The 19,022-nt window shown below is 39.1% G+C and overlaps 1 protein-coding gene across 7 annotated transcripts in view; it reads left to right on the top strand.

The window, feature by feature from the left end:
* The window catches only part of MAST4 (microtubule associated serine/threonine kinase family member 4), a 603,634-nt gene that overhangs the window by 305,731 nt on the left and 278,881 nt on the right, over positions 1-19,022 (top strand). For all 7 annotated transcript variants that reach the window (XM_043887657.1, XM_043887656.1, XM_043887655.1 and 4 more), the window contains one exon: positions 6,785-6,816. In XM_043887657.1, coding sequence (XP_043743592.1) covers positions 6,785-6,816 — 32 coding nt within the window. The remainder of the gene's footprint in view (positions 1-6,784; positions 6,817-19,022) is intronic.

The following is a 19,022-nucleotide window of genomic DNA, read 5'->3' as shown; positions in this document are numbered from 1 at the left end:
GGGTGGGTTACCGAATTCCAAATCCTCTTCCCTTTCTTTTGGAGGACCTCCTGGGGTGTGAAGCCTGGTGGAGCTGGCCCCACCTCCTACTGTGCTCAGGAAGGGAGCCGGTGTTTCCTTGTTCCTGCCCCCTGGGCAGTTAGGGCAGGGCTCCAGGTGTATCACGCTGATACCCACCAAGAATGGGACACTTATGGGGAGTGCCTGCCCCAGTGCTGAGGGGAAGGTGCTGGGACCTGTCGAATCCTTCCCAGAGGGAAGCTGAGCTGAGCTTTGAGCAGCGGAGGTGTCCTAAGGGGGCTGTTCCCCAGAGGTTGTCATGTTCTCTGGGGGTTCATTTCCTAGTTCCTGCCCATTTTCGGACCTTGTCTGTGAAGCTATCTTGTGTGAGAGCTGGTATCTACCCAGTAGTGTTTTTGCTTGCTAGCTTCTTTCAGTTTGTGTGGTTTGAGGGTTTGCATAGGTTAGCACATCATTTCACAGCATGTACCACTGGAGCAAACTTCTCCCCACTTGTAGATTTGAAGTAGCCCTGTATGAATACTTATTTGTGTATGTGCCACTTCTTTTTCTGTCTGTCCTCTCTGCTCCTATCTCCTCCGGGCCATGGTTTTACATACCATCTTATACATTAATCAATTCAAAGTCTATTTCCAGCCCTGATCTCTTTCCTGAACCCCAGGTTCATTTGTCCAACCACCTGTTTGGAAGTTTCTCCTTGTTGTTCTCACAGACATCTTGAATGTGACATATCCAGACTGAAGTATTCCTCCCTCAAACTCTACTTGATCAGGCCAAGAACTTTGACCTTTTCTGGCCTTCTCTTCCATCTTCCACAGGCCAGTTCTTTCGTAACGTCTATAAAAACATATCTCAAACCTGGCTCTGACCATCTTCACTGATGGTCCAAGTCACAATCTTCTCTCATTTAGACTATTCTATAACCTTCTAAAGTACTGGATTAAATATGACCTTATAGTAAGCTTAGACTATTTTGGTATTTATTAATTCATACCTTCCATGCTCTAACTTAGATGTCCCTAACTTCCAGAGACTGGTACCTCCTGTTAAATCAGCTGCAGCATTAGGTTAGAAATAAAGTGCACAGTAAATGTAATGCACTTGAATCATCCAAAACCATCCCCTCTGACACCCAGTCCATGGAAAAATTATCTTCCACAAAATCAGTTGCTGGTGCCAAAAAGGGTAGGGACCACTGCTCTAAAATACACACATACACACATACAGTTTTTCTTTCTCTCTACTTCTCTCTCCTTCTTTTAGAGAACTTTAAAAATTTTTTTTAAATTATTTGAGATTTGTAGAAAAGTTGCAAGAAGGTTGAATTTTGGGATACCCTTCCCCCAGTTTCCACTAGTGTTAACATATAACCATAATGCACTTGTCAAAATTATGAAATTGACATTTATACATTACTATTAACTAAACTACACACTTTATTTGACTATCACCAGGTTTTCCACTAGTGTTCTTTTTAATGAGTCAAAATCCAGTCTAGGATCCAACGTTGCATTTAGTCATTGTTTCTCCTGCGTCTTCTCTGATCTGTGACAGTTTCCCAGTTCCTTATTTTTCACAACCCTGACAGTTTTGAAGGTGTCTATAGATGACCCTAAGTTTGGGTTTCCCTGGTGCTTTTTTTTTTCCCAGAATGAAAACTGTAACTCAGAATTTTGGGCGAGAATGCCACAGAGGTGAAGTCCTTCCCATCACATCATAGCAGGGGCACATGATATCCATGCTTGTCGTTGGTATCATTACCGTTGGTTGGTTCAGATGGTGTTTGCCAGGTTTCTCCACTGAGGAGTTGCTGCTTTTCCCTTTCCCTCCTTTCTGCTTGGAAGGGAATCACCAAGTCCAGGGCTTCCCAGGTGGTGCTAGTGGTGGTCAAAGAACCCACCTGCCAGTGCAGGAGATGTCAGAGACACTAACACTAGTTTGATCCCTGGGTCAGGAAGATCCCCTGGAGGAGGGCATGGCAACCCACTCCAGTATTCTTGCCTGGAGAATCCCCATGGACAGAGGAGCCTGGTGGGCTACAGTCCCTGGGGTCCCAAAGAGTCAGACTCGACTGAGTGACTTAGCAGGCATGCACTAAGTACAGCCCCTTTCCAGGGGAAGAGAATGAAGCCCCACCTCTTGAAGGAGGGGATATCTTATTTGTAACACTATCTATAGACATCTCCTTTCTTTTTAAAATCATAGCTGGCCTATCAGTTAAAAAGAATAGTTCAAAGATTTCATGGCAGATATAACCATGTTATTTTATTTGTGTATGAAGAGCTATTAAACACTTCAGAAATAGTACATATTTTTAAAGTTGCCATTGTGGATATTGCATACATATTAAACATTGCAGCTATTTCTCAGTTGTCTTTATGAATAAGACAAGTTGTTTTCTCTGTTTGAGGCCAAGGTTGGCCGAAAGGAAAAGGAAAGGAAAAGAATCACCTATCCAAAAGTCTGCAAGCAATAAATGCTGGAGAGGGTGTGGAGAAAAGGGAACCCTCTTACACTGTTGGTGGGAATGCAAACTAGTACAGCCGCTATGGAAAACAGTGTGGAGATTTCTTAAAAAACTGGAAATAGAACTGCCATATGACCCTGCAATCCCACTTCTGGGCATACACACTGAGGAAACCAGATCTGAAAGAGACACGTGCACCCCAATGTTCATCGCAGCACTGTTTATAATAGCCAGGACATGGAAGCAACCTAGATGCCCATCAGCAGATGAATGGATAAGGAAGCTGTGGTACATATACACCATGGAATATTACTCAGCCACTAAAAAGAATTCATTTGAACCAGTTCTAATGAGATGGATAAAACTGGAGCCCATTATACAGAGTGAAGTAAGCCAGAAAGATAAAGAACATTACAGCATACTAACACATATATATGGAATTTAGAAAGATGGTAACGATAACCCTATATGCAAAACAGAAAAAGAGACACAGAAGTACAGAACAGACTTTTGAACTCTGTGGGAGAAGGTGAGGGTGGGATGTTTCGAAAGAACAGCATGTATATTATCTATGGTGAAACAGATCACCAGCCCAGGTGGGATGCATGAGACAAGTGCTCGGGCCTGGTGCACTGGGAAGACCCAGAGGAATTGGGTGGAGAGGGAGGTGGGAGGGGGGATCGGGATGGGGAATACGTATAAATCTATGGCTGATTCATATCAATGTATGACAAAACCCACTGAAAAAAAAAAAATAAATTTTAAAAATAAAAATTAAAAAAAAAAAAAGAATCACCTATTATGCTTTCTCTTCTTTCTGGACTCACAGAAATTCTCTTCATGAACCTGAGGAACCTGTGTGTCCTCAGTCTTATCAAGAGATCACAAAATGAACAACAAAGCACTTAGGCCGATTAACTTTTCTTCATCTTTATTTTTAGTGTATGTACACTGAAAATATTTTTGCCAGTTAAAATTTATAGAAAAGGAGGCAAAGAAGATCATAATATTAAGCAAATAATGATATAAAGTTATTCTAAAAAATATTAGAAGTCACTGAAAAATCAACATTGATGAAAATAATTTTAAAATTCTAATATTCTTAAGTATACTCATATGCATTTCTTTAACCTATGATGATTAATAATCACACTTTTTAGTTCAGATGGATGTTTCTTGCCCTCTTTTCTCTCTCTGCCCTCCTCCCTTCTCTGTTCTTATGCTAAATTTTTAACACAGGTTCCCCATATACTCAGCACAAGCTTTGGTTTATGGCTGGTACTAAAAGATAGCATAATGGTAAAGAATCTGCCTGCCACTGCAAGAGATGCAGTTTCCATCTCTAGAATTAGAAGATCCCCTGGAGTAGGAAATGGTTACTCACTCCAGTATTCATGCCTGAAAAATTCCATGGACAGACGAGCCTGGTGGGCTACAGTCCACTGAGTCACCAAGAGTCAGAAAAGACTGAGCACACACACACATGTGCATTGCACTAATACTGTCCTTCTCCAGGCAAGGATACTGGAGTGGGTTGCCATTTCCTTCTCCAGGGGGTCTTCTCAACCCAGGGATCAACCTGGGTCTCCTGCATTGCAGGCAGATTCTTTACTGTCTGAGCCACCGGGGAAGCCCAATACCATATGTCTTACCTATAATTACCTTAATTATAAAAAGTGTGTGTTAGTGACCTTGTCCTGACACTAGGAGAATAAGATGAGGACACACACGCAGTCTCACGGGGGTTGGAGCAGTAAGTGCCTATTGTTGCTCATTTGCATCCAACCAGTTCAGGTTCATCAGCGTATGGTCCCGCGAGGCAGGGCCACAGCCCCTCCTGACTCCATCTGCAATATCTCAGTCTTCCTGGTATTTGCAGCTTTTGCAGCCATTGTTCACAAGGCCTTGGCCACAGCACATTCATTTCTCTCACTTTATTACTGTCACATCTGATTCCAATTTGCTACCAAATTGAGTTTCCAGTTCCGTGCCTGACATTCAAGTCGTCAGGTGGATTAGCTCCTCAGCTTGGTTAGCGTGGACCCTGAGGGTCAGTGGACAGTGGCCTATTAAATGTCCCCTGCCCCTCTGCCTGCAACCTCGGCTGCCGTCCCGGGAGCGGCAGTGCGGGGCTTCCCACTGTGACCTTTCTTCTTGTTTAGAACTCATAATTCTAGAGCTGTTGGAAAGACTTTCTGATTAAAAGCAGAATTGGCTTTGTATCCCTTATCTTGCGATTTCAGCAGTTTTTTTTTTTTTCCTCAGAGCAAAGCAGCCAGCTTTCGGTTGGGTCATTTGGTGGAATATGATTGATTGAACTATTTGGGGATCATTTATTTGGCCCTTCCCCTCTTATCTTCTGAGTGATCTGTTTACCTACAGACTTGAAACAACATCTGACTTCTTTTCTGTTATTAATGATAACACCTCAGGTACCCCTCCTTTTCTTTTAAAGCTGCTGTCAGATGAGCTTACTAAACAGAAGTATTTATTTGTTTAATTAAGCTCTAGGCCTTTTGCTGTAAGTAGGTCTCAGGGATTTCTTTCTCTTTATTTATGGAAGCATAGTTGCTTTGCCATAGTGTGTCAACTTTAGGTGTACTGCACAGTGATTCAGTTATGTATATGTATTCCTTTTCAGATCAGTAATTTCTTTTTAAAAGAAACTCTCTGGTGAATGATTACTTCCAGGGAGTTCTTTTTTCTTTCTCTTTTTAACCTAAATACAGAACAGATTTCTCAGTGCTTGTCATAACCCGACACATGTATAGAAAATTATTCATTGGTTGTTCTATTTACATTTCAGGTTCCAAAGAAAACTGTCTTGGTCAGAGATGTTTCTCTCCTCATTAGAGGCTTTAGTAAATAAAGGTGCATTTATATTTTGGAATCAGGGGGCTAAGTTCAGCAAACACTGTAATTTCTTGGGGCTAATGAAGGATTAAAGAAAAACTCAAAGCAACAAAAAGCATTCCACCGCTGAACCCTGCAGCGCTCGAAAAGAAAATGGTTAGCTATTGGGAAAAGGGAGAAAATACTCTGTCCCTAAGAAGTTTTTTTTTCTTGCAATTAATCATCTGATTATTATAACTCTATATCAAAATATATTTCCCTGTTAATAAGAGAGTAAAGTAATAACTTTGATTAAGTTCTGTTTAAGGCAGGATCCTCCTCTGGGCTGCTACTCTCAAGTCTGTTTTTTTTTTTTTTGGTAAGCTGTGTTGAAGTAAATTGCATGGTTTAGAAGTAAGATGGGAGGCCACAGGCCATGACAAACATTTAAGGATCCAATAAAAACAGGGAGCAGGAAAGGTGAGTTTGAAGCTGAAGGGGAAGCACCTTTCAGAAAATGATGTTTGAACTCCAGGTGGGCAAAAAAATAAATGATAATTATGGGAATGGAGCCCCAAATTTAGGCAAGCCTTTCAAATTTTGAGTTAAAATAGCCAGATGACTCATTGCTTCCTATTCTTTAGTTATCGTCATCAAATAATCATTCTCGAATGCCCAGGCCTCTGAAAGCTCCATTAGTGGGTGGAAGTATTTCTGTATCCCTTTTTATTGGTTTGTTTGGCTTGTTTGCTGGGTTGTTTTGTTTTGTTTTCCCATAGACACTCCATAGAAATGTAGATAATGATCTTAATTTGAGATAAGTGTGAGAGCATCCTCTGAAACTATAAAGCAATCTATTAATTGTTGTTACTGTCTGGTTACCTTTTTAGAGGTTCATTAACTTACTTTAAAAAATACCCTAAATCATAAGTCACATTTGCTTTAAGAAATAACACCAGCAGGAAGCCTTTTGCTGTGTTTCTTTTTAAAATTATGATCTTTGGTAGACACAATGTTTTGCCTGAGTTTATTTCTGTTGGGGGCAAATAGTCTGATTTACCTCCCTTTTCATTTCACCTTTCACTTAATTATAATCCTGCAGAATTTCCCCTCCTCCTTCTATTTCCTCTTTGGTTAAGTTCTTTGTTTTCTCAGATTTCCCTTACCCTCAATTATAGTGTCACGTAGCTCAACTCAGTATTTGACTGTCATTGCTTTGGAAGGATTGATGTCTTTTCTACTCTGGAATTTAGGTAATCTGTGTTTGAACCTTAAACACAGTGTGTAAAAGGAATAATGTAAGAAGGGATTCAGTATAAAATAATTGCACTAAAATCTCTTCAGTATAGAAAATGCAAAATCAAGCATAACAAGGAAGATATATTTTATGTTACCTGTTTGGTGTCCTAATAGTCTAAGGTTAAGGCAGCATCTCATATACATGTTTTGTTTTTTCTTTTGCAGAAGGAGCTGAGTCTCCCCAGAAGAGGAAGTCTGTAAGTAGAATAATTTAGTTTCCTTATTGATTCATTGGTATTTTGGGATACAGTGTGTAATGTCATTATTCTCTGACTTGTTAGATTTTCAATGGCAATCAAAAGATTAGTGATAATCAACTGAATTAGGAAAAGATAAAACTTTGCACTTATTTACAAATGTCAGAATTAATGATTTCAAAATAACTTGAAGAAAATTTCCAGGGTTTGTTCCTCACGCATACTGTCAGCCAAAATGCATTATTTCTGGGATAATCTTGAATTAAAAATTCTATTATGTAATCAAGCAAAAACATTATTTGGTCTGCAGATAGTTTAAATTGATCTGACTAAAGAATTAGTGCTTTTCTACATGATCTAGAATTCCATGATTGTTCTTTATACTATGACTTTTTGCAGAGTAAATGATATACTTTTGCCTTTGAATTGATGAAGACTTTGCATTCGCTAACCTTTCTACTAGATCTAGAGCTTAACTGAGTTGATTCCTGTAATGCTCTTATATTAAAATAGCAAATTTGCAAAAACATTGACTTGATTTCTTTATTATGTGTTTCAGCCTTTTCTTTTTAAGGCTAATTGTATATTTGTACAAATCATAGTTTTTTTCATTAACGAGTTGTGGAATAAAATTAATTGCCTTTAATAATGCACTAAGGTTGATTTACTCTCAACTAGTACTGTGTAAGGGCTGGTCTAGAAGTATTTGGATTTGGTGTCTGATTTATGTTGAATTTAGTGGATGGGGCAGTGTCCTTTAAAAAAAAATAAGTATAACATTTAAGATAAATTTATGCAAATCCCAACTTGGAGAATTAGAAACGTATGTAGTGACTGTTGAAAGAGTTCATTCTTTTGACTAAGTTTTGAAAATTTCAGTCTTTGCATCTAGGAACCAAAACTTCATCAATTGAGAACTTTTCAATACTATCCATTTTGATCTCTACTTTTTTAGTTGCCAGGAGGATACTGGATCATTATTCTTGGAGAATATGCCTGAATAAATTTTCACTGGCTCCCAGCTTATATCTCTGGATGCTACAGGTTAATGGCCTAATAGTTTATCATAAGAAATGTCCTTAGAATCAAAAATCTCCATTCTTCTGCATAATGATTAGGACTCTTCTGCCTAGACTGGTAGAAGTTCAAACTTTTTGATATTTTCCATCATAATGAGAAATAAAGAACTAGAAAAACAGAAATATCTACATAAAATATATTTATAGATAAAAATCTCTTTCTGTCATAATTTTTTTAACCCTTAAAGTATCTTAGGCTTGTCTTTTATACTTTATTTAAAAACTTTAGAAATCTAGTCAAATCTTCCTTTTAGCCTTTATAAAGGTGGTACTTTTTTTTTCTGTTAGTACGTTTCCTATAAATTATTATGATGATAATGTTAATTAACAAAGTAGATTCTTCATGCTTATTGAAAGGCCATATCTCCTTTAGCACTTGTATAAATCTCAAATCTGATTATATTAGCTGATAGCCATCAGATGGTGGGAGAAATACATAGGAAAATATTTAAATTTCTTTGCTTAAGAGAACGGAATCTTTAACAGAAAAAAAAAAAAAGAATGATGACATTAGTTTGTTTGGATTACATGCTTTGAATACTTAGTAAGAGAAAGATAAAATTATATATGTCAATTAAAAATCCCCTCCTAATAAAAATCAGCTGGTCTATTGATCAAATTATGTGAATAAAGCATCGTATGTATATCAACATAAATCTACCATTTTTTTTTAGTGAACTTTGAAAAAATTAACACTTGCAAGTAAAGCAAATAAGAAATAAACATTCTATTTTTTTATTTTCTATTAAATACAAGTGTTCCTCAAAAATTAATGACTTATGACATAGATGTTCTGGGATATAATGCCACTCTGAGTTTTCAATACAAATCTAATGAAGACAAGTACATGTGTGTTTTTCTTAGGTATTGGTGCTAGCCCACATCATGGTACTTGATCATTAAACCTGTTAACATTTCCTCAGTTTATTTACTGTACAATTTACTGCACAAATGCTTTCAAGTCTTTTATTACTTCTCCCAGAAAGATTGAGGATTTCATCCTGCTCTTCTGTTGAGTTGTCTTTCTGTGTCAACAGCGAGCAACTATGCAATGGGATGTATTCCATGTTGTCTGTGGTCCCTGAGCATGTGATTGAACTTTTCAGAGGGCATGTACCTTCAGAAAAGCTGTCTTTTGAAAGAAGGCACTTGGTTTTGTTACATCTGCAACTTCTAATTTGTGTGCATGGAAGGATAATATTTTAAAAATGCATTTCCATCATTCAGACACATAGATTTATCAGATTTTTAAAAGTTTAGTATTGTTTTAAGTAAGCTTATAGATATTGCTTGTCTGGAATCAAGTGATCAAAACATATGTGTGATATAAAGCATATATATGTATATATAATATAAAAGCTAAAGCTTTTACAAATAAAAGAACATAGAAAGTAGACTTTTCTTTTTATTACTAATTGAAAAGGACAAAAAAGCAAACTATATTGTCTAGAAAAAAAGGAATACAGATTGCCAATAATGTGTAATTCACATTTTCTCCAGGACTAACTTGAAGTCTGTGTTTCTCATGTGTTTTAAAAGATTGTGAAGACAATGATTGGGACTTTTCTGTTTTTAACAGTGCAAATGTCATCAGAAAGAGAGGTTAAGGGAAATTATTTCTAGACCTGATGTTACTTAATAGCCAAGTGAGCCCAGACCAGTTTTCCAGAAGTTCTTCCAGCCCTTTACTGACTTCAAGACCCCAAATCCCCTCTCTATTCTGGCTCCCTGTAGGGTAGATTTTAGCTAGTTGTCTTCTTCTTACAAGGAGTAGCCATTTCCCCAGATTCTTCTAGATCGTTCCTTCTTTGTCCTTGGAACAGAAGTTGCCATACTCTCTGCTCCCTTTCCTCTTAGCTATTTATCAAAAGCTATATATCCTATCATGAGATAGTCATGCAATGAAATACTATACACCCAACAGGATGACTAAACTAGAGCAAATTCCAGATTCAAGATGTTAACAGCATTTAAGTTGTAAAATTTCCAAAAACAGCGAATCTAAACTGTCCATATTTATTAAAAGGTTAATAGTCTGGTGGGTCCCTTAACTAGTCTTTTGAATGTGAGTCCTAAAACGACAATGCTGAGTGATAAAACTCCCTGTGTGGTGTTTGTTTTCAGACAGGGAAAGTGGGAAAAGGGTAAAAGTCCAAGGTGTGAGCTGATGGGTAGTTCAGGGCAAAATCACGGTCCCCTTTAATTGTAAAGGACCCATCATATTTTGTTAATTAATCAAATAAATAGCCCTACAGGATAAAGGGCTTCTTTTTTTCATGGAATTCCCTGGAGAGAGGAGCAGGCTCTCTGCAGTTACCACTTTATTTTTGTTGAAACAGCAACTGACACTTGGTGAGTTAGTTTCTTGGCTTTATGTTCTTTTGGCCCCACACATCTAGCAGTAGAAACTCAAAGCAGAAAGCAGCTCCTCCTGTGCACACAAGACCTGGAATAGTATGTTTCCTGCATGCTGAGGAATTGCTGGGAGGATTGAAATTACTGAAAGCAACTGAAGTGTCTTCTTGGCTTAGTTTTAATTTCTTGATCTAGCAATGACACTATTCTCTCCATAGAGTTTTGTCCCTTCTCCATTCCTCCTCTCCTTTCATTGTTATTCTGAGATGGCTGAAGTCTAGTAGGATTGGTCGTGGAATAAATAGGGCAAGGTGCTGTTGGCATAACATCATTTCAGGTCTGCTAGGAAATTCATTTTCCTGTCCACAAAGAAGACAGGCGTCTTAAACACACTTATCATAGTGCCAGACATCCATCCAGTTGGATCTGAAAAAACTGAAATTCATTCAGTTGGATCTTAAAGGTGTTTTCTTTCTGGAGGGGTCTCACTGAAATGAACATTCCTTTGGGCAGGGTGTCTCTGAGCTGCGTTTAGCACAGCAGAAGATGAGTCATTAATGGGATGCTTCTGGTGGCCTGATGAGGGACAAAACTAGATAGGGGAGGTGCTGTCAAGAACCATTTTGCAACATGTTAAAAAGTACGTGAAAAAGGTGATAAGCTTATTTCACGTTTTTCCCATGTTGTATCTCTTGGGCAGGGGCAGGAAAGGATGTTTAGAGATAGAAGACCAGAGTGAGCAGCAGAGAGAGAGAGTGTTATTAGAGAGGTTAGGACAACAGAGGCAAAAGACCCTGAAAGTTATTGGAAGCTTCTGGATGGAGCTGGGCCTATTGGACTTAGAAGACAGCTTGTCCCACAGTAGATAGGTTGAACTGGGTGCACTGGATTAGGACACAGTAAGTCCCCTACATATGAATGAATTCTAGTCTGAGAGCATGTTCGTAAGTTTGTTTGTTCCTAAGTCCAACAAAATTAGCCTAGGTACCCAACTAACACATTTGGCCATATAGTACCACACTGGAATAGGTTTATAATAGTTTTCACACAAATAATACATGAAAAAACAAACACACAAAAATAAAGAATACATTTTTAATTTTACAGTATACTACCTTGAAAAGTACAACAGCTGACACACAGGGGCACTTTCACATTTTTGAAAGTTCACAAATTAAAGGTTCATGTTTAGGGCACTTGCTTTATTTCTTAGATTGAAATTCCTTATTTTGAAGTGCCCTTCTATATAATTGGATAGACTCAGGTTGATGTCATTGGCATATGTAGGTCTGTGTATTTTTTAAAAAGAAGACTTATATTCAGGCCAGTTGTATTTCAGCCAGAACATACTGCCCTGACGAGCTGTTAGGAAAAGTAGTTTGAGTAAAATGAGGTTATTTCTAGAATGCAAGGAGAGGGAATCACCCTGATTCTACAACTGAATTGAATTAGATTTATGAGATTTTCAACAAGGTGAAGGCAAGATTTTCTGAGAGGAAAAGGGCTTAATTCAAGCAAAATGAAGGGCATGTAAACAGTATTTGGATAAGTTTTAAAATGAATTTAGTTTTCCTCTTAGTACTTTCTTCCCTCCCACCCCCACAAATATGGAAGCAAAAATTCAAAATAACTATTGTTGAAGCCGATTGGAAGTCCAGAGTCATTTTGAATGTTAGAAACCCAGAAACAAAATGAAGAAAAAATTGAGTGTTGCATCTGAATTAGCATTTAAAGTGGCATGTTTATATAAAAAGAGAATGGTGTAATATATCCTGAGAGTAAAGAGAGGATTTCAGACTGTGAAAGAATGTCAATTGCATTTATGTATTCATCGAATAGCCAGTTTTGGTATTTGGTATGTATTTGCAGCATCCCTTATCACGCCTGCATTTATCTTCTGTGAGGGGGTTGGGGGACGAGACTTGGGAGATAGAAACAATGCAGGATTGATCTTCCCACCTTTGCAAAATTATTAGGAAAACCTTAGCTTTGCTCCAGGAGAGGGAGAGTTGGGTCATCTAGGGAGGTTTATCAAAATACATGTGCACATTTCCAAACACACTTGGGGGTGCAAATTGAAACCTGTGTGTATGTGTGTTGGGTGCTGAGAAAGGGAGAGTGGGGGACTTGTGACCTTTCAGCCCATTCTCTGGGTCAATCTAAAATGCCACCCTTGGCTAAGAACTGCTGTTCTTAGGGGAGCTGCAGGGTACGCGGCATGCAGAGTGAGCTTCTGGATGTCCAAAGGCATGAAGGTGAGTTCTCTTTCAAATTTACTAGGATGGTTTTTTAGCAAGCCTGAATCAGACAGGAATTTGGAGACTTTTTGGTGAACATTTCTTTTCAGCGTGGGCTTCCCTTGTGGCTCAGCTGGTAAAGAATCCTCCTGCAATACAGGAGACCTAGGTTTGATCCCTGGGTTGGGAAGATCCCCTGGAGAAGGGAAAGACTATCCACTGCAGTATTCTGGCCTGGAGAAGTCCATGGACTATATATATACATAGTCCATGGGGTTGTAAAGAGTCGGATACGACTGCGCAACTTTCACTTCGCTTTACTTTTTAGCAAGCCTTACTGAAGAAGGTGGCCCATTGGTGGATGCGTGGCTGTGGTCCCTTCCTAAAAGCCACCTTTTTGGGTCTTTTATTCAGTAGGCATTTCAGAGCCACACTGCCTGGATTCAATCCTACCTCTGCCATTTAACCAGCCTATGACCTGCAGAAGGTTATTTCATCTCTGTGTGTCTTTATTTCCTCATTTGTAAAAGCATGTATCCTGTATCCAAGTATCCTGGAACGTTTTGAGGATTAAATTAATAAACATTTGTAAAATGTTTGTAACAGTACCTGACACGCAGTAAGCTCTGTGTGTTTCGTTAAACATAAAGGGAATGAAACCTTCTACCCCAGCCCTCCCATCACTTCTTTCTGTCCTGTTGAGTTAAACAAAGGACTGCCAAGTAAACTGAAGAAGTTCCCTTGAAGCCAGATCATTTGAGTAGCACTTTCTAGAGGGTGACAGTGTATACCAACACTTCTGTCAACAGAGGGTATTAGAGAGGGCAGCCGGCCATGTACTCTTGGGTAGATTTTTCCCTTGTTTCCCTCCATGGTCTACCCCTCATATCAGGAGATTTCTAGGTGTGTGAAGGAGACAGTCCCCACACATGTTCTGGCTCTGTAGCATCAAGCTGTGAGGGAACTCCCTGTGCTCAATGGGTGGCCTGTCTTCCGGAATAATCCATCACTTGACACCTGCCCATCCTTCTCAGCGTGGTATTCAGGTTACTTCTCCTAACTGTGTTTTGAGACAGATATTGAGGAAAATGAAGTGGGATATTATAGATGTACATGCAGAAAAGTTTAATCATAGGATTTCGGAGCTGGAAGACACCTTAACAGAAAACTGCTTTTAAATACCATTGTTTGATAAGTGAGGGACCAGCAACTCAGAGGACATGAGATTTGCGTGTTGAGGTTGCTTCTTGACCATGGCCAGAATTCAGGGTTCCCACCCACCCCGGACTGGAAAGCAACCTTTCCTTCTTTAGGGAAATACATTTGAGTTAAAAAGAGATGATGAGCAAGGGTGTGGATGCACTCTGTTCTGTGAAGATGTGAATTACAGAGTCTTCATCCACAGTGCGGGTCACATCAAAGGCAGATTTTTGACAGAGTACACTTGACTTCACTGTGCTTGTCATGGTTTCTTTGAACATTGTGGAGCGTGTAGCCTCAAACTGTTCTTAAATATGTGCACGTATAGCTGATTCGCTCTGTTGTAAAGCAGACCCTAACACAAAGTGGTGAAGCAGTTATACTCCATTAAAAAGAAGAGAGTTTACACCTAAAACTGCAACGGAAAGGAAAATGTTAAGTCACATACCAGCACTACCAGGATACGGAGTTAACTCAGACTAGTGATGCTACACTGGTGGGGTGTGGCAGTTCCCAAATGTCCATCATCCAAGGAGTTGTGTGAATGGGGCAGCTGAATTCCGTATTGTTCTCCTGACCCCGTTGCTGTAGTAAGTCAGGCCCTCTGTGGGGAACTATTGGTCATATCCATTTGCGCGTATAGCATTTCTCTTTAGAATCACTGCATTTTCCTCTGCCATTCTGACTCGTGGGAATTAGACTTCCTGCTCTTTGACTCTTTGTGGCAAATGACTGTCAGACGTAAGCGGCTGGGTGAGAAATAGCTTAGGATTTCCCTCTCTGCTTTTCTGCAGTAAAGGCCTCAACCTCTGAGCTTCTGGGGGTCATTTCTTTCATCTGAATACACAGGCCTTGTCTTTGAACATGCTTTTATATAAAGCCATCTCTTCTGGGATAAGGATGAGGACTTTTCCATGCTTCTGTGTTGGAACCTAAGACATGCCCACAGAACATCCCAGAACCTGTACACCTGTCTTTCCAGTGGCCTTCTGGGCTCTGCTTTACCTCTGACATCACCCAGGTAGCTTTTGATTCCTTCCATAAGGAAATTGTATGCAGAGAGTTCCACAAATGCAATTGCATGAGAGGAAAGATTTATTCTGTAAATTTTATTGGCATGTGGAAATGGGTGCCTAGTCTGGAAGGGTAAATTTTGATGTTTTTTTTAAAGCATAAAAATTCTAATGATAATAAATTTAAATAGGCCTAATATATTGAAGGAAAGGATTTTTAAATGCTTCTTTCCTAGAACTATAATCTTTTAAGAAATATTTGCCTATTTTGTAGATGCTTAGGTGAAAATGTTCTTCCTCTATTAGAACATATTAATTTGGCCTAGGCATTATGCTTTTTATTGTGTGGGAAGAAATTATTTTTAATTTCTGCTGTGTCCTACAGATCAGTGAGATTAACCTTGGGGTGACATTAGCTCTGATTGCTTAACTCTTACTAAACCCTGATTTTTCCAATGCTGACTCTACTGTTATTGGTGGTGGTGTATGTGCTTTTACTTAGGAAGAGGTCTTTTGCATTTACTGGTGTTTTTCAAAAACTGAGGAGAGCGTTTTCATGGCACCCTCTGCATCCTTGTGTCACTGCTGTGGGACAAATGTTGTTCACTGCAGAGTCAGTGTGGACCGTCCCCCTGGGCTGACATCAGCTCTAGGGGAGGGCACGGTCTGCTCTCCTGGGCTCCCCTTGGCCTCTTGCTGAGAGGATTTGCTCTGTGCACGGCACATGAGTGAGTTCACCAGGGGTTTGATATTTCAGGTTGTAAGGCATAGTGTTTAGTATCTTAACAAATCAAGAATCAATTATCTTGGAGAATAAGCAGAAGTTTTTTTAAGTCTAGGATAAATTAAACGCTAAAACCAGTCCTAGTGGATTAAAGAAGCCTTTGGAAGCCCTGGAGTATATTTTGAAAATACACTTGACATCATATACTGAAATGAAATTAATAGATCAGTATATGGTTTTAAGTCTTAGGGGAACATTGGTGGTTTTTTTAGTGAGATTCTAAGGTATTACCAATTTGTATGTAAATGAAGTTGATTCTGGTAGAATCACAGGGAAAAATACTGTCATCAAAAAGCATGTTACTTAATTTTTATCTTTGAGAATTCAAGTCACTTAGCTCTATCTCACTTTTTTTCTTTTTTGGCTGGAAGGTGTTGGTTAGACCACATCCTTAAGACCACAGCAGAGGGTGGTGATGATGGTGGTGATCTGGGAAAATACTTAAAAGGGGAATTAAAGCAAACATAGTTTAGATTGTTACTCCTCAAGGCTCTGTGTAGTTTCTTTTCATCCATGGACCTTTTATTTACTGTTTAACATCACCTCGGCTGTTTTATGTTAAGTACCAGGAATTGTAAATTATAATTGTATTAAACCACAGCAGAATTTAAAACAACACAATGAGACAGAACCACTTCCTGTCATGAAATCCCATGTAGCATGAGCCAATTTAGGCTTCCCTGGCGGCTCAGTGGTGAAGAATCCATGGCCAAGGAAGAGACATGAGTTTGATCCCTGGATCATGATGATCCCCTGGAGAAGGAAATGGCAACCCACTCCAGTATACCTGCCTGGGAAATTCCATGGGCAGAATGAGCCCGGCGGACTACAGTCCACGAGGTTACAAGAGATTCAGACATGACTTAGTGACTAAGCAACAAGAGCAGCATAACCCTACATGCTCACAGTACGTAGCATGCTTCCCCCTCCCCTTAAAAAAAAAAAAACAAAACTTCATTGACCCATAATTGTGGGTTAATATTTCCCTAACAGCTAACAGTACTTCCCCCTCCCCTTAAAAACAAAGCTTCATTGACCCATAATTGACATATCATAAATTATACTTAAAGTACACAATCTCATAAATTGACATGCACACATATATACAGACAGTCCTGTGAAACCAGCTCCACAGTCAAGGTAATGAAATATCCATCTCCTCCAGAAGTTTCCTCTTACAGGTTTGTAATTGCTCCCTCCCCCTCCCCCAACATGCCTAATCAGACAGTTACTAATATTTTCCATTCCTAAAGATTTGTTTGCATTTCCTAAACTTTTAAATAAATGGAACAAAACTGCTTTTACTCTTTTTTTGTCTGGTTTCTTTCACTCCATGTAATTATCTTGCGATTCAGTTCTTTTGCAGTGTATGTTAATAGTCCATTGCTTTTTATTTCTAAGTAATATCCTATTGGTGGGTACAGCATAGTTTGATTATCCATCCACTTGCTGATAGACATTTGGGTCACGTATAGTTTGGGGCCACTATAAATAAAGCTGCTATACATGATTGGTAGATTTTCTCCTGGTTTCGGTTGCTTTACAGCATCTATTAAAGAGCAAAATATTTTAGTTTTCATGAAGTCAAATTTATCAGTTTGTTCTTTAAGTGGTTATGGTTTTGGTGTTGCATCTAAGCCATCTTTGACTGTTTCAGGGTCACAAAAGTTTTCTCCTCTTTTTCCATAAAATTTATAATTTTAGATTTAAAATTTTAGATGTTTATGTCTATGATCCATTTTGAGATAATTTTTGTGTGTGGGTGAAGTCTGGATTGAAGTTTTAAGTTCTTGCATACAGGTATCTAACTGTTCTAGCACCATTTGTTAAACAGACCATTCTCTGTCCCCTCTCCACTGAATTTCTTTGCAGTTTGGTTGAAAATTGGTTGTCCATATATGGGTGTCTATCTACAGACTTTCTATTCTGTTTCATGTCTTGTTTGTCTTATATCAGTGTCTGCACTGATTGAATTGTTGTAGCTGTATAGTAAGTTCAGATATCGGATAGTGTTAGTCATCCAGCTATATTTTTTATTTTCAAAATTGTTTGGACCATTCTAAATTCTTTAGGTTTGGAATCAGCTTATCATTTTTCTGCCCCCAAAATCCAGGTGAGATTTTTATTGGAATACATTAAATCTTTAGAGCAATTTGAGAAGCTATGAAAAAATTTCCAGTCGTTATAAGTCTTAAGGATAGATTAGGGAGAGCAATGTGTTAGTCGATGCAATGTGGAGAGACTGTGATGGAACTGTCACCAATGATATACTGATGGAGGAGATGGGTAACCCAGCTGTGGGAGGCTGAGTTGTGGAATAAGTGACCACAGATAAGCAAACATCCCCTCAGAGAAGCTCAAGAGAAATGGTTGGGTGGGTGGTTCAGAGAGCAGCTCAAGTAATGATTTCAAGCTGAGGTCAGAGAGGACTAGGTGCCTTTCTTCTGGAAAGAAGAGGTGCAGCGGAGAGCTCAGGCCCAGCATAGGCAGGGAATGGGGGAGGGAGGGCATGACCAGACAGCGTTCACATGTCCATGTCTGGTCTGGGAGAGGGCCACAAGGCCTGGAAAGAGTGTGATCCAGAAAACGCTTAGAGAGGGGAGGCGTTTGTCATAGAACAATGCAGGTCAGCTATACATTAGGACTAGCTATTGGTCTAGAACAGTGGTTCTCAACCAGAGGTGATATTGTCCCCTCGGGGACATGTGACAGTGTCTGGAGAGATTTTTGATTGTCACAATTGCTGGGAGGTGGATTTCTCCTCTCCTTTAGTGGCTATAGAGAGGACAGAGTTGTTGCTAAACATTCTGCAGTGTATGGGAAAACACCTGCCTCAACAAAGACTTGTCAACCCAGCATGTTCCTAGTGCTGGAGGTGGGGACCACTGGTCTAGAGAGGAAGGGCCAGAAAAGAGGGTGAAGTGAGAATGAAGGGATTGACTGCTCTGATGCCTACTGTCTATACTGTCTTGAGGAAAATACTCTCGTGTGGTGACCATGCTTGCTCAGAAATTAGTCTCTGGAAATCTTTTTTGTGAGTATTTTTGGAAGATGTCTGAAAGTGTTATCAAATAAGAATAGTTTAACAAAGCATGCCTTAACTACAAGGGAAGAAATGTTGAACATTTGAGTTAATTGACTTGAGAAGAAAGTATTTGTTTAGACATGGCATTGTCCACAGATGAGTTTATCAATTGGGATATTTTTGATTGCAAGTAATAGGAGAAAACCTAACTGAAAATGGCTGAAAAAAAAAAATTTCCCAGCTAATGTAACTAAAAAGTCCTGGCTTCTGGCAAGAGTTAATCAAGAGTTTCAGTGTTGACCCAGGGACCCAGTTTCTCCTTCATTCCAGGGCATGCTTCCTTCCTAGCTCGTAGATGACTGCCAACAGTTTTCACGGTTTGTTTTTTCTTATCTGTCCTCACCAGGAGTGGATTTTTCTTCTCCTGCCATTATGGGTTTCTCTTTGATTGGGCCATCTTAAATTATGTATCCATCCTTGAATATGACAATATTTATAGCATTGCCCTCATTA

Source organism: Cervus elaphus, chromosome 25 (assembly GCF_910594005.1).
Source record: "Cervus elaphus chromosome 25, mCerEla1.1, whole genome shotgun sequence".
Lineage (NCBI taxonomy): Eukaryota > Metazoa > Chordata > Mammalia > Artiodactyla > Cervidae > Cervus > Cervus elaphus.
Note: the sequence above shows the minus strand (reverse complement) of the source record. Positions and strands in the feature narration are given on the sequence as shown.